Genomic DNA, 25,182 nt, shown 5'->3' on the forward strand with positions numbered 1-25,182 from the left:
TGTGGGTCACCACACCGGTACAGAAGTGGCAGTTAAGCGGAGACAGAAAAAAAATGAGTAAAAGTTTGCCAAATGAGTGAAGAGAGAATTTCAAGCAGAGTAAGCATGAATGAGCATGGTATATCCTGAAAGAACTACCTACTGTTCAGTGTTGCTTCACATGAAGTGAGGGGCAAATGATGTAAGTTAAAGTTGCTTAGGTAAGAAAGAGTCAAATAATGAAAGAATGTACTATACAGAGATGTTCAGAATTTGCCCTATAAGCGTAAAATTATCTCCATGAAGAATTTTATGTTGGGGAGAAACATGGTCGAATTTGTCTCACACTGTTGGCAGTGTGTGTGATGGAAACTGATCATTCTCTAAAAGGCTAATGTGGTCAAGGCAATACTAATAACTGAATGCAGAACCTCTGAGCCCAGGATTAGTGAGTTTTCTATTAATCCATGTTGACTCCCCTATAAAGCAATAAATAAAAGATTCCACTATTCACTGTATTGATTTGTTAGTGAAATTTAAACTCTTGACTAAGGGGATAAGAAACTATTTCATTTAATCACTAAGCAACCCAACCTTGTCTTTTATCCCTCTGGGGGGATATGCCTATTAAAAGGTACTTTTCTCTTGAATTTCGTCTTTTCATTTGAATGGAAGTGAACTTACGATTCATGAATGCTTCAGATATGTGACAGCATCATTTCCACTGAACAATTTGCTCCAGGGCCTATATACCCTTTATAAATTCATGCAATTTTTGTTCTAAGTTTAATTTCTATTGATACAGTGTAATCCCATTTTCTCCAGTTCATTTCCTAAGATTGCGTATTAAGTGCAAAGATGTGAAGACAGCAGCCTTTAGTAGGAGAGTTTGCTTCTTTCGTGAGATGATAACTCCTCCTGGAGTTTTGAATCCCCTCTTTACTTCACACTCCAGTCCCCATCAGAGGGCTTCAGTCGGCCTCGTGTGCAGCAAGCCGGCCAGCACGGAATCTTCCACTTGGTGTGATAATGCTTTTGCTTCCAATGCTCCTCACCCCACCCGCCCATACCCCAGAGCCCATGCTGTGTGGCAGAAGAGAAGGGGAAGAGGGTCCTGCACTACCAGCACTCCCTTGGGTTTTAATCCCTAGAGCGCAATCCCATTAATCTGAAAGGACCTTATCATTAGCATTCCATGGGTTTCCCAACTCCTCAAATCTTCATGGCTGGTATGATCCTGTGTGATCATCAGAGCTTTACTCTGAATTCATCCTAGGGATGGTGTCATCATTCTGGCAAAATTCATGTCATTAAATGTCTCTTTGCCATCTGTGTTCCACTTCCTGCTTGCTCCTCTCTCTCCTGGGGCTAAGTTCAATTTTTTACACTATTCCCAGCAACATGGTCTTCTTATTCATGTACTCACTGGTTCATGTATCCATTCTTTTTGAGTGCTTATTCTATGCCAACTACTGTGCTAGTTACTTGGGGCACAGTATTGAACAACACAGGTCCTTCCATCAGGAATCTTCTGCTCTAGTGACCCTGATATTGGGGGAGGGCGTTGTTAAAAGTAAAGAACAGCTTGTTGACTGAGACTGGGAGGAAATGAAAGCGTCTATAGTTGCCAACAGTGTAATTGATGCATCTTAAGTAAGAAGTTTAAACATATTTTAATGGTTATATATGAGCATGATTGCTATTTTCAATTTAATTAGAGGGAAGGCAATATGCCACCTCTTCACATATTGCACTACACTCCGTGAGAATGGGGCTATTTGTTTGAAAGTTAACATGATTCTTCAAAAAACTAAAAATAGAATTACCATATGATCCAGCAATTCCACTTCTGAGTATATATCCAAAAGAACTGAAAGCAGGATCTTGACGAGATATTTGTACACCCATGTTCATTGCAGTATTACTCCCAATTGGCAAGAGGTAGAAGCAGCCCAAATGTCTGTGAACACATGAAAGGATAAAGAGAATGTGGCATATACATACAATGGAATATTATGCAGCATTAGAAACAGAAGGACATCCTGCCACATGCTACAACATGGAGGAACCTTGCGAGTATTATGCTGAATGAATAAGCCAGTTATAAAGGGACAGATTCTGTAGGATTCCACTTATGTGAAATATCTAGAGTGGAAATCCTGGACACAGAAAGTAGAATGATGGTTCCCTGGCACTGGCAGGAAGGAGAAATAAGGAGTTGTTTGATGCGTACAGAGTTTCAGTTTTGCAGGATGAAAAAGTTCCAGAGATCTGTTACACAACAATGTGAATACAGTTAACATTACTTAGTTCTACACTTACAAAATGGTTAAGTGAGTGAATTTTATATTACATGTGTTTGCCACAATTTTTTCTTTTTCTTTTCTTTCTTTCTTTTTTTTTTTTGAGACAGTGTCTCACTCTGTTGCCCAGGCCTGAGTGCAGTGGCGTGATCTCGGCTCACTGCAACCTCCGCCTCCTGGGTTCAAGCCATTCTCCTGCCGCAGCCTCCCAAGTAGCTGGGATTACAAGCACGTGCCACCACATCTGGGGCTAATTTTTGTATTTTTAGTAGATAAATGTTTCACCATGTTGGTCAGGCTGGTCTCAAACGCCTGGCCTCAAGTGATCTGCCCTCCTCAGCCTCCCAAAGTGCTGGGATTACAGGTGTGAGCCATCGTGCCCGGTCCGCAATTTAAAATAAATTTTAAAAAATACTTTAACTCCAGTACAGTGGCTGGAGCCTGTTATCCCAGCTATTCAGGAAGATTACTTGAAGCCAGAAGTTCATGATCACCCTGGGCAATATAGCAAGATCTTGTCACATACACACAAATGAAAGTTAATATGCTCAGGAGACTGAGGAAAGTGGATTGCTTGAGCCCAAGAGGTCAAAGCCCGCTTGGGCAGTATAACAAGACCCTGTCTCTTAAGAAAAGTCAGGCCGTGCACAGTGGCTCACGCCTGTAATCCCAGCACTTTGGGAGGCCGAGGCAGGCGGATCACCTGAGATCAGAGTTCGAGACTAGCCTGACCAACAAGGAGAAACCCGTCTCTACTAAAAATAAAAAATTAGCTGGGCGTGGTGGCACGTGCCTGTAATCCCAGCTCCTCGGGAGGCTGAGGCAGGAGAATCACTTGAACCCGGGAGGCAGAGGTTGAGGTGAGCCGAGGTCGCGCCCCTGCATGATGTTGTTGCCTGGGCAACAACAGCGAAACTCCGTCTCAAAAAAGAAAGAAAGAAAGAAAGAAAGAAAGAAAGAAAGAAAAGTCAACATAGTTAATACGGAAGCAGCTGTGGGTATGGTAGAAAGGGTAGTGAAGTGGAATCAATTAGAAGGTCAGGGTTGCAGACCTGGCACTGCTAATTCCTAGCTGTGTGACGTAGGGCTTACATTTAACCTCTAAGCCTCCGTGTCCTCACTGGTAAAGTGAAGATCATGCCTCCTATTGCAAAGAGCTTTGCAAGGGTTAAATACAATGATGTGTGTGCAGGATGGCCAACACTAAAGCATGATTCAAAAGGAAGGCATTGTGATAACGATGGATTTCTCTATAACTCGGCTTTCCCACTGTCATATCTGGCCGTATCTGGGCATGGTGGGGCATTGAGGGACCAGCTCCAGCTTCTTCACTTTTCCATACATCCTACTTTCTCCACATCAGGACATCAGGTTAGTTTATCAAGTTTAACTGCTGGCTGGCGTGGTGGCTCAAGCCTGTAATCCCAGCACTTTGGGAGGCCGAGGCAGGTGAGGTCAGGAGTTCAAGACCAGCCTGGCCAATATGGTGAAAGTCCATCTCTACTAAAAATACAAAAAATTAGCTGGGTGTGGTGGCGGGTGCCTGTAATCCCAGCTACTCGGGTGGCTGAGGCAGAAGAATCACTTGAACTTGGGAGGCAGAGGTTGCAGTGAGCCGAGATCGAGCCAGTGCATTCTAGCCCAGGTGACAGAGTGAGACTCCATCTCAAAAAAAAAAAAAAAAGTTTAACTGCTAAAACTTGACTTTGTTTCTCCTTTGGCCCCTCTCTCCAATATCATACTATTTAATTTAGAGGGACAGTTTCTTCTAGTGTACAGCAAATACAAATATACAAACTATTCTTGCTGTTCAATCTGCTAATTAACTTCAAATCTGAAAGAATAAGTTTTGTAAGATTCAGTCACCCTACAAGTATTCATTAGTGTCAAGCATTGGCTAACGAATACAGTAATGAACAGTGGACAAGATCATTGCCCTCAAGGACCCAATCATTTTAGCAAGTGAGACAGACAGGTATTAAATAAGTAAGCAAAAGTATAGACTGTGATCATTGCTAGCAACGAAATAATCAGGGTGGTGTAATGGAGAATGACTTCAAAGGCAGGGACTCCTTAGATAATAACGCACAGGGTGTGGTGGCTCACACACCTGTAATCCTAGCATTGTGGAAGCTGAAGCAGGAGGATCACTTGAGCCTAGGAGTTTGAGACCAGCCTGGACAATATAGAGAGACCTTGTCTCTACACAAAAACTAAAAATAAAAAAAAGTAGCCAACATGGTGGTAGGCTCCTGTAGTCCTAGCTGCTCAGGAGGCTGAGGCAGGAGGATCACTTGAGCCTAGGAATTTAAGGCTACAGTGAACTGGGATCATGCCACTGTACTCTAGCCTGAGCGACAGATCAAGACTGTTTTAACAACAAAAAATATATATATATAAAAATGTAGCTTATTTGCTAATATTGTTTGGCCTCTCAAAGAAAAATTAGGGTGGGAATGGTTACAATATGCCATCTTCCATAAATATATCCAAGTCTTTTAAATTCTACCTCAGGTTTGTAGACTTGCTGTTTCCTCTGCCAAGAATGTGCTGCCTTCAACTTTTTAACTCCTTATCTGTCAGGTCTCAGTTCAAATATTGTCTCCTGAAAGCAAAGCTTTCCAAAAAGCTAGTAAGGTTTATACATACCATGCTTCTGCAGTCATGTGCCACATAATGACATTTCAGTGACAGATCACATATATGATGGAAGTCCCATAAGATCATAATGGGTATTTTCACCGCACCTTCTCTATGTAGTGGCACGATCTCGGCTCACTACAACCTCCGCCTCCCAGGTTCAAGCGATTCTCCTGCCTCAGCCTCCCAAGTAGCTGGGATTACAGGTGCCTGCCACCATGTCCGGCTAATTTTTGTACTTTTAGTAGAGATGGGGTTTCACTATGTCTCAAACTCCTGACCTCAGGTGATTCGCCTGCCTCGGTCTCCCAAAGTGCTGGGATTACAGGCATGAGCCACAGAGCCCGTCCCCTTCTGTATGTTTACTTACTATTGTGTTACAATTGCCTACAGTATTCAGTGCAGTAACATGCTGTGCAGGTTGGCAGCCTAGGAACAACTGGATATACCATATAGCCTAGGTGTGCAGTAAGCTATACCATCTAGGTAGTGTAAGCATACTCTATCATGTTCTCACAACAAAGTTGTCTAATGATGCATTTCTCAAAATGTATTCCCATCATTAAGTGATGCATGGCTGTATTTCTTTTCTGTTTTTTGAGACGGAGTCTTGCTCTGTCACCCAGGCTGCAGTACAGTGGCACCATTTTGGCTCACTGTAACCTCCGCCTCTTGGGGAGCAATTCTCCTGCCTCAGCCTCCTGAGTAGCGGGGATCACAGGCGCCTGCTGCGGCACCCGGCTAATTTTTGTAGTTTTAGTAGAGACAGGGTTTCACCATCTTGGCCAGGCTGGTCTTGAACTCCTGACCTCGTGATCCACCCGCCTCAGCCTCTGAAAGTGCTGGGATTACAGACGTGAGCCACTGTGCCTGGCCTTTTCTGAATATTTGTAATTGAGCTGTCTTAGTCTTCTGTTGTATCTGATTAGATGTTAAATTCATCCATTGAGTTAACTTAGTGACAGAATGTCCGTTTGAATTTTTATAGATATGTTACCGTTGAAATTATCCACCTTTTCATCTATTTAAATGTTTCATATGTTAATCAGTAATTACTGTTAAATTTTTTTCATTCAGGAAGTTCCTAAATTATTATTATTATTATTATTTTTTTTTTTTTTTTTTTTTTTTTTTTTTTTGAGGCGGAGTGTAGCTCTGTCGCCCAGGCTGGAGTGCAGTGGCCGGATCTCAGCTCACTGCAAGCTCCGCCTCCCGGGTTCACGCCATTCTCCGGCCTCAGCCTCCCGAGTAGCTGGGACTACAGGCGCCCACCACCTCGCCCGGCTAGTTTTTTGTATTTTTTAGTAGAGACGGGGTTTCACCGTGTTAACCAGGATGGTCTCGATCTCTTGACCTCGTGATCCGCCCGTCTCGGCCTCCCAAAGTGCTGGGATTACAGGCTTGAGCCACCGCGCCCGGCCCCTAAATTATTATTTTAAGCCTTTTTCTGCAAATGCTAATCTTTGGATCTCCTTTTATTGTATGTTTTTTCCCCCTAGATTATCAGTCTATGGTTTTGTCTTTTTTTTTTTTTTTTTTTTTTTTTTTTTTTTGAGACGGAGTTTCACTCTTGTTGCCCAGGCTGGAGTACAATGGCGCCATCTCGGCTCACCGCATCCTCCGCCTCCCGGGTTCAAGCTATTCTTCTGCCTCGGCCTCCCAAATAGCTGGGATTACATGCATGCGCCACCACGCCCGGCTAATTTTCTCTTTTTTTTTTTTTTTTTTTTTTTTTTGAGACGGAGTCTCGCTCTGTCGTCCAGGCTGGAGTGCAGTGGCCGGATCTCAGCTCGCTGCAAGTTCCGCCTCCCGGGTTCACGCCATTCTCCTGCCTCTGCCTCCCGAGTAGCTGGGACTACAGGCGCCCGCCACCTCGCCCGGCTAGTTTTTTGTATTTTTTTTTTTGTATTTTTAGTAGAGACGGGGTTTCAGCGTGTTAGCCAGGATGGTCTCGATCTCCTGACCTCGTGATCCACCCGCCTCGGCCTCCCAAAGTGCTGGGATTACAGGCGTGAGCTACTACACCCGGCCTTTAATAGCCTCATTTCTTTTTGACCTTTCAATACTCACATGAATGCCTCTTATTAGTGAAGGTGCCAGACTAAACTGGATAGGAAAGAGGATTCTGAGAAATGCAGTTCCTAGATTCTCTGCAACGCAGAGAAACCCTTAAAATGGGGGTGTTTGTGATGCCAAGTTGACAACAAACAATTCAGCTTAAAAAGGGCATTTGATCCAATGTCAGATTTGGGGCTACAAACTTTTCGTCAGCATTTTCATCACAGAAAACATCTCAAAATTTAGCAGTAAAACACAAGGCAAACAAAACAGCTACAGCCTGACAATCTGTTAGTGTAATTCAACTGGAATACCAAATTCCAAACCAAAAAGCTGTTATTTGAATTATTATTATGAGATGGAGTCTCACTCTGTCACCCAGGCTGGAGTGCAGTGGTGCGATCTCAGCTCACTGCAACCTCCGCCTCCCGGGTTCAAGCAATTCTTCTGCCTGAGCCGCCCGAGTAGCTGGGACTACAACTGGGACTACAGGCGCGCACCACCACGCCCGGCTAATTTTTTTTTGGTACTTTTAGTAGAGACGGGGTTTCACCATATTGGCCAGGCTGGTCTCGAACTCCTGACCTCGTGCTTTGCCCACCTTGGCCTTCCAAAGTGCTGGGATTACAGGCGTGTGCCACCGCGCCTGGCCTCAATTATTTTTAGTGCAATTTTCTCTTGAAATACTAGACCTGGTGCGGTGGCTCACGCCTGTAATCCTAGTACTTTGGAAGGCCTAGGCGGGTGGATAGCTTGAGATCAGGAGTTTGAGACTAGCCTTGGCAACATGGTGAAACCGTCTCTACAAAAAACACAAAAATGATCTGGGCATGGTGCTGCCTGCCTGTAAATTGTGTCACTGCACTCCAGCCTGAATGACAGCGTGAAACTCTGTCTTAAAAAGAGGAAGGAAGGGAGGGAGGGAGGGAAGGAGGGAAATGCTTGGCTTTGGTTGAGTGTTCTTTGTAATCTAGCTGGTAAGAGGTAGTTGAAAGCAAATAGATGTGTAATTTATTTCTTTTTTTTTTTTTTTTTTTTTTTGAGACGGAGTCTCACTCTGTTGCCCAGGCTGGAGTGCAGTGGTGCGATCTCAGCTCACTGCAAGCTCCACCTCCCAGATTCACACCATTCTCCTGCCTCAGCCTCCTGAGTAGCTGGGACTACAGGCGCCTGCCACCACGCCCGGCTAATTTTTTTGTGTTTTTTAGTAGAGACGGGGTTTCACCATGTTAGCCAGGATGGTCTCGATCTCCTGAGCTTGTGGTCTGCCCGCCTCGGCCTCCCAAAGTGCTGGGATTACAGGCGTGAGCCACTGCACCCGGCCTATTTACTTCATTTCTTATTTCTCTCTGTTTTTACGTGGACCCGTCTGCTGGTACAATAATGGTAAAATAACAGTGGACCAACTAACATTTATACTGTTGCTTTCAGTAACTTATTGGGGAATTCACCTAATAAAGTTGCATGAATATATTACTGCTTTAGAGCAATGGCTGAACTTCCAGATGTTGTTGCTGGTTTTTTTTTTTTTTTTTTTTTGGTTTTGAGACAATGTCTCTCTCTGTCACCCAGGCCAGAGCGCAGTGGTGTGATCACGGTGCTCTGCAGCCTCAACCTCCAGGCCCAAGTGATCCAACCACCTCAGCCTCTTGAGTAGCTGGAACCACAGATGTACACCACCACACCTGGCTACTTTTTTTGTTTTTTTTCCAGAGATGGGGTCTCACTATATTGCCCAGGCTAGTTGTCTCAAACTCCTGAGCTCAAGCAATCTGCCTGCATTGGCCTTCCAAAGTGCTGGAATTACAGGTGCGAGCCACTGTGCCCAGCCTTGAACTTCCAGTTTTTTTTTTGTTTTGTTTTGTTTTTTGAGACGGAGTCTTGCTCTGTCGCCCAGGCTGGACTGGAGTGCAGTGGCCGGATCTCAGCTCACTGCAAGCTCTGCCTCCCAGGTTTACGCCATTCTCCTGCCTCAGCCTCCCGAGTAGCTGGGACTACAGGCGCCCACCACCTCGCCCGGCTAGTTTTTTGTATTTTTTAGTAGAGACGGGGTTTCACCATGTTAGCCAGGATGGTCTCGATCTCCTGACCTTGTGATCCTCCCGTCTCGGCCTCCCAAAGTGCTGGGATTACAGGCTTGAGCCACCGCTCCCGGCCGAACTTCAAGTTTTTTAAAGGAAAGTAGGGTTTTCCAGTGATCAGTGATCAGATCTCTCTCTCTCTTTTTTTTTTTTTTCTGAGACAGAGTCTTGCTCTATTGCCTAGGCTGGAGTCCAGTGGTGTGAGCTCGGCTCACTGCAACCTCTGCCTCCCTGGTTCAAGTGATTCTCCTGCATCAGCCTCCCAAGTAGCTGGGACTACAGGTGCGTGCTGCCACTCCTGGCTAATTTTTGTATTTTTAGTAGAGACGGAGTTTCATCATGTTGGTCAGGCTGGTCTCTAACTTCTGACCTCATGATAACGCCCGCCTCCACCTCCCAAAGTGCTGGGATTACAGGTGTGAGCCACTGCACCTGGCCCTGATCATATCTTTAAAGAGAAAACAAATTAATAGTATAGACTCATAAAAGTAGTATTGGAGAAGAGAAAAGAGGCAGACTGTAAGTAAATAGAAATAGCAACAAATACAAAAACAACAAATAATATCTAGGTGCCACTGTCCAATAGAATATGCAATCTAATAATTTCCACAGCTTAAGATCATGTTATCTTTCGTTTTTCTTTTCGGGACAGGGTCTGACTCGGTCACCCAGGCTGGAGTGCAGTGGCATGATCTCAGCTGCCTGTAACCTCTGCCTCCTGGGCTCAAGCCATCCTCCCACCTTAGTCTCCCAACTAGCTGGGGCTACAGGTGTGCACCACCACGCCAGGCTAATTTTTGTGTGTATGTATATCATATATATGTAATGTATATATTCTCATATATATATAGAGAGAGAGAGAGATGGGGTTTTGCCGTTTTGTCCAGGCTGGTCTCAGACTCCTGGGGTCAAGTGATTTGCCTGCCTTCACCTCCCAAAGTGCTGGGATTACAGGCGTGAGCCACTGTGCCCTGCCAAGATAACGTTATCTACATTAGAGTTACCTTTAACTCTTGCTATTTTGTAGACCTTGTTTTCAGCTTCTTTCTGAATTTTCTCTTAGAGAGCAAGGGAGCAGTGATGCGCAGGTGTGTATACAGAAATGCAGGCTCACTAATTAGGCAAGGACATGAGTTGCTGGGGCCACTTGAGACCAGTTGGGGAAAGAGTTTGAGGCTCAGTCATAATTGTGGTGGTAGCTGGACTAACGCAGTGTTGAAAGTGAGTTCACAAGAGGTACAAGATTTTCTCCTGGTCGGGCACATTGGCTCACACCTGTAAACCAACACTTTGAGAGGCTGAAGCAGGAGGATCATTTGAGCCCAGGAGTTTGAGGCTGCAGTGAGCTGATTGTGCCACTGTACTCCAGCCTGGGCAACAGAATGAAACTCTGTCTTAAAAAAAAGAGAGAGAATCATAGGCAAATAAATAGACCCTCTTCCACTGGATGTTGTTGAATGTGGACGTGATCACTGGTACTGTTACAGTCATCTTATGAACTTGAAGGTAACTAGCTGACAAGCTGAAGATTTGCAGAACAAAAAAAATGGAGAGCCGGGGTGGGGGGCCGGCGGGTGGCAGTCATCTGTAGCTCCAGCTACTTGGAAAGCTGAAGTGGGAAGATTCCCTGGGCCCAGGAGTTGAAGGCCAGCCTGGGCAACACAGTGAGACCCCATCTCCAAAAAAAGAAAAAAGGTAAGAATTTGGATTCTTGCTCACAACCAATCCTGGAAATGTCCCACTTCTGAACTTACGTGAAGTAATTTTTTTTGTTTGTTTTTTTGAGACAGAGTCTCACTCTGTTGCCCAGGCTAGAGTGCAGCGGTATCATCTTGGCTCACTGCAACCTCCACCTCCCAGGTTCAAGTGATTCTCCTGCCTCAGCCTCCTGAGTATCTGGAATTACAGGTGCCTGCCACCACACCAAACTGATTTTTGTATTTTTAGCAGAGATGGGCTTTCGCCATGTTGGGCAGGCTAGTCTCAAACTCCTGACCTCAGGTGATCCATCTGCCTCAGCTTCCCATAGTGCTGGGATTACAGGCATCAGTCACCGTGCCTCGCCAGAATTTTAAAATTTTATGTAGGAATGGGGTCTCACTATATTGCCCAGGCTGGTCACGAACTCCTGAACTCAAGTGGTCCTCCTACTTCAGCCTCCCAAAGTGATGGGATTACAGAAGTGAGCCACTTAGTCTGGCCACATTTGTATGTTTTCTGTGTGCCTGTTACTAGCTCCCAAACACAACAATATCTATTCAAAGTGACTTTCTTTTCAAATTTATTTTCTTTCTCCCTCTGTCTTCCTCCCTTTTTCTTTCTTTCCTTTTTTTTTTTTGGAGACAGAGTCTCACTACTGTGTTGCCAAAGCTGGAGTGCAGTGGCACCATCTCGGCTCACTGCAACCTTCGCCTCCCAGATTCAAGAGATTCTCCTGCCTCAACCTCCCGAGTAGCTGGGATTACAGGTGTGCACCACCACGCCCAGCTAATTTTTGTATTTTGAGTAGAGATGGGGTTTCATCATGTTGGCCAGACTGGTCTTTAACTCCGAACCTCAAATGACTGGCCCACCTCCCTCCTTTTTATTTCTATACCCACTCCCATTCCTTTCTCCCCCATGCCAGGTAACCATTCTATGGTGTTAATACATAAAATCGTTATGAGTTCTTGCATAAAGTGAATTGTTAGTTATAATATTTTAATTAATATAAAGGGTCTTCCCCACACATGCATTCTTCCTGCTTTCACTGGGTACTATGTTTTATGATTGAGCCATATGGCCAAGTATACATCTTGTCTGTGGTTTTTAACTATTGCTACTTCATTGTGTACTTTTACCACATTTTTACCTTTCTCCAGGTGTAGATATCCAGGTTGTCTCCGACCCCATGATGTCAAAAATAATTCCTAATAATGGATATTTATGAAAATCTCTTTGGAATATTACACCGAGCACAGCAATTACTAGGTCAGAGGGTACATGAACACTTAGGTATGTTCTTGCTCTCCAGAATAGGTACATCCATTTACACTTATTTTTTTTTTTTTTTTTTTTGAGACGGAGTCTCACTCTGTCGCCCAGGCTGGAGTGCAGTGGCATGATCTCGGCTCACTGTAAGCCTCCCGGGTTCATGGCATTCTCCTGCCTCAGCCTCCTGAGTAGCTGGGACTACAGGTGCCTGCCACCACGCCCAGCTAATTTTTGTATTTTTTAAGTAGAGACAGTGTTTCACCATATTGGCCGGGCTGGTCTCAAACTCCTGACCTTGTGATTGGCCCACCTTGGCCTCCCGAAGTGCTGGGATTACAGGCGTGAGCCACCGCGCCTGGCTGTTTACACTTTCATCAGTGGTGCAAGTTGGGTTTCTTCAGGCCCACATGCCTCCAACATTTGGTGTCATTCAATTTTACAATTTTTGTAACTCTAAATAGTATAAAGTGGCCATTTAAAATTTTCATTTCCTTATTTTATCTTTTGGGACAGGGTCTCACTTTATTGCCCAGGCTGCCTTGCAGTGGCTCGATCATGGCTCACCACAGCCTCAACACCCTGGAATTAAGCAATTCTCTCACCGCAGCCTCCTGAGTAGCTGGGACTACAGACACGCACCACTATGTCCGGCTAATTTTTGTATTTTTTGTAGAGATGGGGTTTTAACATGTTGCCCAGGCTGGTCTTGAACTGAAGTAATCCACCCACCTTGGCCTCCTAAAGTGAAGGAATTATAGGCATGAGCCACCACACACAGCCTTTCCAACAGTTTCTTCTATTACAGTTCTAACCTTTTGCCATTTAATATATCTGGAGTATAGCTTTGTGTTATGAAGGGATCTAACTTTGGCTGGGCACAGTGGCTCATGCCTGTAATCCTAGCATTTTGGAAGGCTGAGGCAGGTGGATCACCTGAGGTCAGGAGTTCAAGACCAGCCTGACCAACATGGTGAAACCCCATCTCTACTAAAAATACAAAAATTAGCTGAGCACGGTGGTAGGCACCTGTAATCCCAGTTACTCGGGAGGCTGAGGCAGGAGAATCGCTTGAACCCAGCAGGCAGAGGTTGCAGTGAGCTGAGACTACAACATTGCACTCCAGCCTGGGCAGCAATTGCAGACTTCTGTCTCAAAAAACAGAAACAAAAACAAGAAAAACAAAAATTAGCTGGGTGTGGTGGCAGACACCTATAATCCCAGCTATTCGGGAGGCTAAGGCAGGATAATTGCTTGAACCCAGTCGGGGTGGAGGTTGCAGTGAGCCGAGGTCACGCCACTTCACTCCAGTCTGGGTGCAAGAGCGAACCTCTGTCTCAAAAAAAAAAAAAAAAAAAAAAAGAAAGAAAAGAAAAGAAAAGAAAAGAAAAAGACAAAGAAAAAGAAGAAGGGATCTAGTTTCATTTTTTCTCTAGCAAGACAGTATCCTCAACTCCATCTAATAAAAACTCTTCCTTTTTCATGGTGTCATCTTTGTAAATATTAAATTGCCATATATCCATGGGTTGTCTCTGGACTCTATTCATTTGCATTATTCTTAGGTCATGTCACAGTTTTTACTACTATGATTTCGTAGAATGTCTTAGTATCTTAGTAGGGAAAATCATCTCTTTTTTTCGGGGGATGGAGTTTCACTCATCGCTCAGGCTGGAGTGCAATGGAGCAATCTTGGCTCACTGCAATCTCCGCCTCCTAGGTTCAAGCAATTCTTCTGCCTCAGCCTCCTGTGTAGCTGGGATTATGGGCGTGTGCCACCATGCCCAGCTAATTTTTGTATTTTTTAGTAGAAATGGGGTTTCACCATGTTGGTCAGGCTGGTCTCCACCTCCTGACCTCAGGTGATCCACCAGCCTCGGCCTACAAACTGCTGGGATTACAGGCGTGAGCCACTGTGCCTGGCCCTTCCACATAAATTTTAAAGTAAGCTTGAGTTCATCAAAAGATCCAACCGGAATTTTTATTGGGATTAATGTAATCTGCTTTTTCACATTAAATTTAGAATGTTCACTTTTATAATATTGCCATCTCATTGGAAGCAAAGAATGTTCCTTAGATTATTTTCTATGTCTTCATTAGTTTTAAAGCTTTCTTCAAATAGACCTTGTGTAACCTTGGTTAATTCCTTGATATTTTACATTTTTATATCTATTGTGAAATGATATGCTTTGGATTTTCGTTGGCTGATCTGATTTATACTGGTGACCTTGCCAAGTCTCTTAGGAGTTAGAATAGTTTGTTGATGGTTGAATTTTTTAGGCAGATATCATTTGCAAAGGAGAGGTTTTGTTTTCGCTTCTCTTCCAATCCTTACATGCTATAATTGTTTTTCTTTCCTTATAGTATTAATCAGGATTCATACTACGATAGGCCTCTCCAGTGAGTCGTGGTCTCAAAAGGAATGCATTGAATCTAACATTTCTCCACTAAATGTAATGTTTACTGTAGGTTTTGGTTTTTGTTTTGAGACACAGTCTCACTCTGTCACCCAGGCTGGAGTGCAGTGGTGAGATCATGGCTCACTGTAGCCTCCCACCTGAGCCTCCCAAGTAACTGGGACTACAGGAACACACCACCACACCTGGCTAACTTTTTGTATATCTATTTTTAATTTTTGTAGAGATGGGATTTTGTCATGTTGCCTAGGCTGGTCTCAAATTCCTGGGCTGAAGCACTCTGCCTGCCTTGGCCTTCTAAAGTGCTGCGATTACAGGTGTGAGCCAGCAGACCCAGTCCCTACTGTAGGTTTTTATTGTATAAACTTTCACCAGGTTTAAGTACTGTATTGCTAACTTAGCCAGGCGTGGTGGCGTGCACCTGTAGTCCCAGCTACTCAGGAGACTGAGGCAGGAGAACTGCTTGAATCCAGGAGGTAGAGGTTGCAGTGAGCCAAGATTGCACTCCAGTCTAGGCAACAGAACAAGACCCTGTCACACACACACATACACACACACACACTCTATTGCTAAGTTGATGTTTATATTTTTCATAAATAGTTGTGAAACTTTCCCATGTTTTTCTGTATCAATTAAGAAAATCTTGGCCAGGCACAGTGGCTCACACCTATAATCCCAGCACTTTCGGAGGCCGAGGTGGGTGGACCACCTGAGGTCAGGAGTTTAAGACCAGCCTGGCCAACATGGCGAAACCCCCTCTCTACTAAAAATACAAAAAAAATTAGCTGGGTGTGGTGGTGGGTGCCTGTAATCCCAGCTACTTGGGAGGCTGAGGCAGAAGAATTGCATGAACCTGTAAGGCAGAGGTTGCAGTGAGCCCAGATTGAGCCATTGCACTCCAGCCTGAGCAAAAAGAGTGAAACTTGGTCTCAAAAACAAAAAGATAATCTTGATTTTTTTTTCCGTTTGTCCATCACTGTCATAGATTTTCCTATTTTGAGTCATGCTGGTATTCCTCAAAGTCTACTTGGTCATGTTTTTTCTTTTTAAAGATACCATTGAATTTGGTCACCAAATATTTTTAAATGTGAATACATATTGATAAGCAAAATGGAACTATTTTCATTTTTATCTGGTTTGGGATCAACATTACATCAGCCTTATAAGTTATTAAGATAGCTGCCCTGGCTTTTCTTTCCTATTTGGCATTTTTGTTTTGTTTTTGGTAAGTTTTTACTGAGATAGAATTCATTTATTAAAAGTGTACAATTCAATGGTTCCTAGTATTTCATAGTTGTATAACTACCACCACAGTCACTTTTAATACCCCCTCAAAGAAATCTCAAACCCTTTAGCTGTCGCCCACCAATCATCCCATCCTTCCCCCTCCTCCCAGACCAAGGTAACCTCTGACACATGTTCCTTCCCTATAGATTTCACTATTTTGGCCATTTCATATAAAGGAAATGGTTCAATATATGGTCTTTTGTGGCTTTTACTTAGCATGTTTTCAGGATTCATCCAAGTTGTGGCATGTATCAATATCAGTATTTTGGGGCTGGGTGTGGTGACTCATGCCTGTAATCCCAGCACTTTGGGAGGCCGAGGCAGCTGGATAATTTGAGGTCAGGAGTTTGAGAGCAGCTTGGCCAACCCGGTGAGACCCCATCTCTACTAAAAATACAACAATTAGCCAGGCGTAGTGGTATGCACCTATAATCCCAGCTACTTGGAGCCTGAGGTAGGAGAATCGCTTGAACCTGGGAGGCAGATGTTTCAGTGAGCTGAGATCGTGCCACTGCACTCCAGCCTGGGTGACAGAGTGAGACTCCGTCTCAAAAAAAAAAAAAAAAAAAAAAAAAAATTCATCCATTTTTATGACTGAGTAATATTCCACTGAATGGATATACCACATTGTTTGTTTTGTTTTTTTCACAGCCAATTTTCATACTGTTGTTTCACATTCTCACAGCCCTCAGCACATGCCACATCCCAGCCCAGCTCTGGGACTTTGGTTCAGGGCTCAGAGCCTCTGGTCTGGGCTGATCGAAAACCTCCTTTGATCCTGTGGCAGTAGGTGGACCTTGGCTCTGCTCGTCCCTACTCAGAGCTCAGGGCAGTGCCCCATGCAGCTGCCCCACTTCCACGAAGACCTCCACGCGGCAGTCAATGTCTTCCTTATTGTGCACTGCTGAGATCTGTACCCAGATCCGGGCCTTGCCCTTGGAGACCATGGGGTAGCTGAACCCAATGACAAAGATGCCTCTCTTCAGCATGTCATCCGCCATGCGAGAGGTCAGCTGGGCATCACCCAGCATCACAGGGCGGATAGGGTGACTGGCTCCCGAGACTGTGAATCCAGCAGCTTCCATCTTACTACAGAAACACTGGGTCTTGGCAGCTATAGAGTGGATGATGGTGTTGCTCTCCAGGAGCAGATTTAGGGCCTTGGAAAGGCAGCCAACAGCAGCAGGTGGCAGACTGTTAGAGAAGAGGTAGGGCCGGGCGGCAGCAGGAACACCAGGGGCCCATGCCCTGTCGTGTAGCCCCCTGTTGCTCCACCCAGGGCCTTCCCCAGGGAGGAGTTGATGATGGTGACCTGGCCCATCACGTCCAACAGCTCATCTGTGCCACCTCTTGTGGGTCCCAGGAAGCCAGTGGCATGGCATTCATCCACAAAGACCAGGGCGTCATGTCTAGAGGTGAGGCGGCAGATCTCCTGTGGAGGTATGCTGTCGCCATCCATGAAAAAGGCCCCATCGGTGGCCACCAGGCGCAGCCGATGCTTCTGGGCCTCCTGCAGCTTCTAGGTCGGCCACGTCCAGGTGGCAATAGCGGTTACTTGTGGGCCTTGCACAGGCGGATGCCGTGGATGATGGCGGCATAGTTCAGCTCGTCCGACAGCACTGCGTCCTCAGGGGTCAGCAGGGCCTCAGAGGCCGGCATTGGCGTCACAACAACTGGAATAGAGGATGCCATCCTCCCGCTGGTGGAAGCGGATTATTTTTGCTTCTAGATTCTTGTGGATGCTTTGGGTTCCACGGACGAAGCAGACAGAGCTAAGGCCAGCTCCAAAGAGCCTTCAGACCTGCCTGAATCACCTCGGGGTGGCTGCTCAGGCCCAGGTAGTTGTTGGCACAGAAGTTGAGGATTCCTCTGGAGACGCCGTCCACGCGGATGTGCGGCCCCTGACGGGCCCTTGATGACCCGCTCACTCTTCCAGGTGCCAGCTCCGCGGATCCCTTCCAGCTCCCCCTCCAGAATGCCGCGCAGCTGGGCCAGCGCTGACTGCGCGCCGCCCCGCAGGGCACTCCGGAGAGCGCCCTGCACCAGACGTTCCCAGCCCACATTGCTCCTACCTCGCCAGAGCGCGCCTGCCTGCCCGAAAGCCGTGCGCACTGCCCACATTGTTTGTCCATTCATCTACTGATGAACACTTGGATTGTTTCCACCTTTTGGCTAGTATGAATGTTACAATGAACACTCATGTCCAAGTTATTGTGTGGACATACGTTTTCAATTCTTCTGGGCATATACCCAGGAATGGAATTGCCAGGTCAAATGGCAATCGTACAATTGCTTGAGGAACTTCTAGACTGTTTTCAGCTCCACCATTGTACATTCCCACCAGCAGTGTATAAAGGTTCTAACTTCTCCACATCTTTAGAAGACACAATTTTTATTACTATTATAGCCACCTAATGGATGTAAAGTGTTTTGGTTTGCATTTCTCTGCTAATGATATTGAGTATCTTTGCATGCGCATACTGGCCATTTGTATACCTTCTTTGGAGAAATGTCTATTCAGATCCTTTGATCAATTTTAAAATTGGGTTGTCTTTTCAATATTGAGTTTTAAGATTTCTCCATAGTTCCTTATCTATGATTTGCCAACATTTTCTCTCATTCTATGGGTATTCTATGGGTTAATATTCTATGGGTTAGTAGTCTATGGGTTGGTGCAATTACTTTTGTACCAACCTATCTTTCTGAGGGTCTCTTTTAATTGGTGAGTTAAATCCACTTATACTATTTACACTGTTCTCCACATGGTCAAATGCACTGGGTAACCTATAAGTTGATTTTTCTCCCTGGAAAGCTCCCTCCTGACATCCTCTGTCCTGCTCCAATCTGGACTGAATACTCTAGTGCTGCAAAGCTGTTATCTTGCCACAATGCTGGGTTGGTTCCCTGATTTTTGCTATCTCTGCTCTTCCTTGATTTACTTCCTTAATTTCTGTAGAGTATATCCTTCAGCAGCCTTTGAAAAAAATGGCATGGAGAGTAAAGTTTGAGATTTTGTGCCTGCAATGTTTTTAACTTCATGCGTGAAGACAGCCTGATTGGTCATAGAATTACTGTTTCCTGGGTTTGGTCAATGAGAGTTTGGTTACAAATGGATACTTTGTTAGCTATATCAATTTGGTTCCTGAGGTTCAGAGAACTAGGAAATATTTATTTGACAAGGGATATCTCAAAAAATTTATCATCTATTTACTGCATGAGTTTGGAGAGCTGGAAATTCAAATAGGTAGGAATCTGTCCTCAGAACTCTGAAGGCATTGATCCACCATCTTTTGTCATCCAGATTTGCTAATGAGAAGTCTAACACAAATGTAAATCCGTTCCTAAGTGATTTTTTTTCTGGACACTTGCAGGATTTTCTGTTTACTCTGGGGGTTCTGAAACTTCACAGTGCTATGCCTTGATGTGGATCTTTTTCATTCATTACACTTGACACTCTGCTATGCCTTTTAATCTAAAGATTGAAGTTCTGGAATAGCCACTGTATTAGTCCATTTTCACACTGTAAAGAACTGCCCAAGACTGGGTAATTTATAAAGGAAAGAGGTTTAATTGACTCAGAGTTCAGCATGGCCGGGGAGGCCTCAGGAAACTTACAATCATGGAGGAAGGCAAAGGGGAAGCAAAGCACCGTCTTCACAAGGCTTCAGGACAAACAGTGAGGAGTTAAGGGGCCAGAGCCCTTTATAAAACCATCAGATCTTGTGAGAACTCACCCACTATCACAAGAACAGCATAGGGGAAACCAACCCCAGGATCCAATCACCTCCCACCAGGTCTCTCCCTAGACACATGGGGATTATGGGGATTACAATTCCAGATGAGATTTGGGTGAGGATGGCCGGGGGCGGTGGCTCACACCTGTAATCTCAGCACTTTGGGAGACTAAGGCGGGTGGATCACAAGGTCAAGAGATCGAGGCTAGCCTGGCCAACATGGTGAAACCCCATCTCTACTCAAAATACAAAAATTAGCTGGGTGTGGTGGCACACGCCTGTAGTCCCAGCTACTCGGGACGCTGAGGCAGGAGAATCACCTGAATGCGGGAGGCAGAGGTTGCAGTGAGCCGAGATTGTGCCACTGCAGTCCAGCCTGGTGACAGAGAGACTCCATCTCAAAACAAAAACAAAAACAAATTTAGGTGAGGACACAGACAAACCATACCAGTCATTTATGTTATTTCTAATAACCCACTGCCTCCATTTCTATTTTAACTTTTTTCACTTTCTAAAACTGTTAGTCTGGTTTTAGACCCCTATATTTATCTTCTGTGGCTTTCATCTTTTCTCTTTGTCTCTTTCAGCTCCATTTTCAGGAGTATTTTCTCACCCGCATCTTCCAACACTATTAATTACTTTTGAATTTTAAATATTTTTAATTTTAAAAAGCCCTACTGTTTTGATACTGCTTCACTTCCAATTGTTTTATGAATGCAATTTCTCCAGATATCTTTCAAACTAATTCTTTCATTCACTACATAGCACTGTCTTGTATTTTAAAGATTCTGAAAAACACAATTTTTTAATGCTTATGTAGTGCTACATCAAAACATCAATGTACTGAAGATTTTAAGCAGCATGCAGCATCATCAGATGTTTTTGTTTCTTCCCCCTCATTTCCCCACCCCTACCAGATCTGTTTTTGATGTTTAGCCTAGAAGTAGCAAGAAGGATGAACTAAAGCAGATTAGGGATCGAGCTGGTAATCCAGGTGAGAAATAATGAGTCTTCTCTAAGGTAATAGTGGTGAGGTAAAGGCAAAAGGATAGCTGACAAACGTTAGGAGGTGAAATGGCACAGGACTTGGTGAAAAACTGGTTAGGCGAAGAGGGAAGAGAAAAGTCCAGGTTATCCTTAAATTTATGGTTTGGACAACAGGAAGAACAGGAATTTCTCCAAGTCGAGTCCTATTATAAACATTTTCAGTTTTGTATTTCACTTTGAGTCTCAATCTACCAAGATAACTTCCTTTCAATCAGCAAAACACCTGTTTACTACTTACTAACAATATTAAAGATGCAAATATTTACTAAACATATTTTTCTCATTTTACATACATGCCTATCATTTTATTTCTAAAAAAGTTTAATTCTATTTACTCATTAAAATACTTACATTTAAATACTCCAACATAATACATTAGGTGTATTAAATATATAGATGCTCCTCAAATGAAGAATATAGTCTGATCTGGTTTTATACACAATAACGACAATTTAAAATGTAAAAAACTGGGCTTAAAAAATGCAGCCAACCACCTGTTTTACTAAGTTTTACCAGGTATCTCCTTCTAAAAATTCCTTATCAGAGCTATTTCTTTAAACCCAACATTTACTACATTAACAGATGGGTTCTTTAAATGAGAAATTTTACTTTCAACTCACTGATTTTATACTTAGAGGCTTTAAAATTTTTTAGAATATGTGAAGACCGGAATTAAACCATTCTCCTTGTATTTTTCCCGGACTGTTTGCTAACTGCTTGTTTTTACATAAAGCTTTAAACATGTCTACCATGGGTAGTAAACAAAAAGGACTACTTGAAACTATAAAACCTACCAAAGTGTCAAATGCATTATCACTGCTTTTTCCTTCTTTTATAAGAATCATTACTATGAACTCGTACTCGTTGGTGCACAGAGGATGCTATTTTCATGCTCTCTTTCTTAGTAAAGGTCTTCTCTATAGCTCCAGGTTTCCAAAGTAACAACTGTGCATCTTCTCCTCCAGTCAACAAAGAATCATCTTGCACATTCCAACAGAAAGAACGGACTGTAGCAGCATGCCCTCCCTGAAGGCTAGTCACATGAGTCAGTCCTGACGTGCTGCAGTTCATCAAGTGAATCCTTCCTGTGTTTGTTCCTCCAATAACATGCAATGTGTCTGTCTTTTCATGGTACAGGCCACCAATCAAATAGTCCAAAGAATCTTCTTTCATGTTAACTGCCTCTCTGACATCCTGGATGTTCAAACGTGTAACTGGTTCATCAGTATCCAGATGATTAAGATCCCACCAATAAAATCCTTCATCATGTGTCATGCAGTAAATCTGTTTATAACCTTTCCCAGACCAACCAATACAGCTTACTGATGAAACTGAGTTACAGGTTGTAACCAGTGCATCCTCCTCATTATCAACATTAATATCAAATACATTTACCAGGCCATCAGATGAACCTGAGACTACCATGTTGGGATTGCTGGGATGGAAACGTACTTGAGTGACATCATCACTATGTGTCTCTGAATATGCACCAAGTGGGTCTTTAGTTGTAGATAAATCCTGAGAATTCATCCTTGCATCCCAAAACACCAACAATGCATCATCATCAACTTTTTCTGTACCAGCACAAATAATATGATCATTACAATTAATATCAAAACTGATAAAAATATTGGAAGGGTAACCCTTGAAGAGCTGAACAGGTTTTTCTCTGGCTACTCGAGCATCCCAACATTTCACAGTGCCATCAGTACATGCTGAATATACACTATCACAGGAATTTGCAAATCTGACTCCATTAAGAAGTCCAGGATATCCACTAAATTCTCGTAGTACATTTAACCTTTCTTTATCATATATTCTGATTGATCCATTAGAACATAAAACAGCAGCCAAGTTTTCCGTTCCTGCTTGGACAGTCTTTGATGTGTCTATACCAAGAAGGTAAGTGGGCTCTTTGGTTCCTGAGGAAGATTTAACAATGTGCAGATTAGCAAACTGTTCCTCAATCTTTTCCATATCAACAGCAGCATCCAAGGGTAGTAAAACTCTGTAAAAATAAATAAATAAATAAATAAATAAAAATTAATGCTTAACAATGGAGATACATAAAAAATTTTAACCTGAAGTTTCTCTAAAATTGCAAATAAATCAAGAACATTTTCCTCTGAGGGCTGGCATGAATCAATCAATCAATAGAAATGTATTCTATAATCATTTCTTTACTATGATGTAACTAAAACTCAGTTGCCTTCTAATTCAATCACTCTTTAATACTGAATTTACTGCCAGGAGTGGTGGCTCACACCTGCAATTTCAGCACTTTGGGAGGCGAAGGCAGGAGGACTGCTTGAGGCCAGGCATTAGACACCAGCCTGAACAACAAGGTAAGACCCCTGTCTCTTCAAAAACTAAATTAGCAGGGCATGGCGGCCTATGCCTGTAGTCCTAGCTACTCAGGAGGCTGAGGTAGGAGGATTGCTTGAGACCAGGAAGTTGAGACTACAGTGATCCATGATCATGTCACTGTCCTCTAGCCTGGGGAATGAAGTGAGACCCTGTCTCAAAAAAGAAAAAAAAAAAAAAATGCTGAATTTACTATATATATTTTATGCTAGTAAGAGAATAAAAAGCATGTGCATATACACCACCCAGCAGTTCTTTTTAGCTCAAACCCAATTACTGGTTCTACTCAAGTCATCCTCAGCATTGGCAAGCATCTCCACTTCGGAATAATCTTCTCCTGGCCCCAGCTGCCTTACACAACTTTAGAATTTAAACATAGATTTGGGCGGGGGGGGGGAAGTTTCCCAAAAATGTTCATGCCTTAATCCCTGGAATCTGTGAATATGGTTACAAAGGAAAACTGAAGTTGCACATGGAATTAAGGTTGCTAATCAGCCTAATTTAAGGCTAACCTTAAAATAGGGAGATTATCCTATATTATCTATTATCACCCCGGCCCAATATGGTAACAAGTGTCTTTAAAAGTGGAAGAGGGAGGCAGAAGAGTCAGAGGAAGAAGTTCCCATAGAAGGCAAAGACACAGAGAGATACAATGTTGCTGGTTTTGAAGATAGAGGCTGAGGGTGGCCTCTAGAAACTAAAAAGCAAGAAAAGATTTTCCTCTAAGCCTTCAAATGGAAATGCAGTCCTGTTGACATCTTAATTTTAATTAAGCCCAGTGACATCCATTTTGGACTTCAGACCTCCAGAACTGTAAGATAATAAACTTATGTTATTTAAACAACTAAGTTTGCAGTAATTTGTTATAGCAGCAATAGGAAATGAATACAACAGAGGTTCCCAGTATAGAATCCCGGAGAAGTGCTTCTAAGGCAGTAGCAGCTTGCCATGGTAGAACTGGGATTTGATCCTAGGCATTCTGGCTTCAGGCTTCACGCACTGTGCTCTAAACCACCATACTAGACTGCCTCTCCAGGGTGGGCTGTATGTAGGACAAGTTCAAGGTCAGAAAAACATGCATGCCTAGTAACACTATCATAAATCCTTCTATTGTGCTTTCTCATCAATGAATATTCTTTCTAGCCTGTGTAACAAATTCATTTTCATTCTTAAGACGAAATGTTTTTTCTGTTGCTTTGGTGATATCTTCTTAAGCATCTGTCTTTTCATCTTTAAAAGGAGAAATGCGTACTAACTCAAGAACTGTTAGGAAGATTAATGCATGCCATGTGTTCTGCACAACGTCTGGCATATCATAGTACATACACAATAGATGTAATAGGCCAGGCGTGGTGGCTCATGCCTGTAATCCCAACACTTCTGGAGGCCGAGGCAGGGATCACTTGAGGTCAGGAGTTCGAGACCAGTCTGTCCAACATGGTAAAATTCCGTCTCTACTAAAAATACAAAAATTAGCTGGGCGTTGTGGCACACACCTGTAATCCAGCTACTTGGGAGACTGAGGCAGGAGAACTGCTTGAGGCAGAGGTTGCAGTGGGCCAAGGTCACACCACTGCACTCCAGCCGGAGCAACAGAGCGAGAATCTGACTAAAAAAAGAAAAAAAGAAAAAAAAAGATAGCTGGACACGGTAGCTCACACCTATAATCCCAGCACTTTGGGAGGCCGACATGGGCAGATCACCTGAGGTCGGGAGTTCAAGACCAGTCTGACTAGCCAGGTGTCGTGGCACATGCTGTAATTCCAGCTACTTGGGAGGCTGAGGCAGGATAATCACTTGAACCCAGGAGGCAGAGGTTGCAGTGATCCAAGATCACACCATTGCAGTCTAGCCTGGGCAACAAGAGTGAAACTCCATCTCAAAAAAAAAAAAAAAAAAAAAAAAAAAAGATGTACTTTAGTAAGTTGGATTTGGGTTTATTATTATTATTATTATTATTATTATTATTATTGTATTTTTAGTGGAGATGGGGTTTCACCGTGTTAGCCAGGATGGTCTCGATCTCCTGACTTCGTGATCCGCCCGCCTTGGCCTCCCAAAGTGAGCCACCACGCCTGGCCTAGATTTGGGTTTAAAATAGAAATAGAAATAAAATAGAAATAAGCATTCCCCCTAACTTTTAATTTTCAACATTTATTTTTACTTATTTTTTTCCTTTGGAGATGGCATCACAGCTCATTAATTTTCAACATTTATAAGTGCACACACACAAAAAGCTCCAATGCACAGACACAGTTCACCTTCTAGGTTCACTGTTAGCTTCTTGCCACATTTGCTTTCTCTC

The 25,182-nt window shown here is 43.6% G+C and overlaps 1 protein-coding gene and 1 pseudogene across 7 annotated transcripts in view; both read right to left on the reverse strand.

Moving 5' to 3' along the window:
• Positions 1 to 1,072: 1,072 nt before the first annotated feature.
• The window catches only part of WDR89 (WD repeat domain 89), a 65,897-nt gene continuing 41,787 nt past the window's right edge, over positions 1,073 to 25,182 (reverse strand). For 4 of the 7 annotated variants that reach the window (XM_007986927.3, XM_037984094.2, XM_037984095.2 and 1 more), the window contains one exon: positions 19,278 to 22,521. In XM_007986927.3, coding sequence (XP_007985118.1) covers positions 21,327 to 22,490 — 1,164 coding nt within the window. In that variant the 5' untranslated portion in view covers positions 22,491 to 22,521 and the 3' untranslated portion in view covers positions 19,278 to 21,326. Of the gene's footprint in view, positions 1,940 to 19,277; positions 22,522 to 24,373; positions 24,487 to 25,182 lie in introns of those variants that run through there. The other 3 variants (XM_037984096.2, XM_007986928.3, XM_073011066.1) reach the window with 3 other exon arrangements.
• LOC119619038 (2-amino-3-ketobutyrate coenzyme A ligase, mitochondrial pseudogene) lies at positions 16,321 to 19,185 on the reverse strand (annotated as a pseudogene).

The sequence above is a fragment of the Chlorocebus sabaeus genome, chromosome 24 (assembly GCF_047675955.1).
Source record: "Chlorocebus sabaeus isolate Y175 chromosome 24, mChlSab1.0.hap1, whole genome shotgun sequence".
Lineage (NCBI taxonomy): Eukaryota > Metazoa > Chordata > Mammalia > Primates > Cercopithecidae > Chlorocebus > Chlorocebus sabaeus.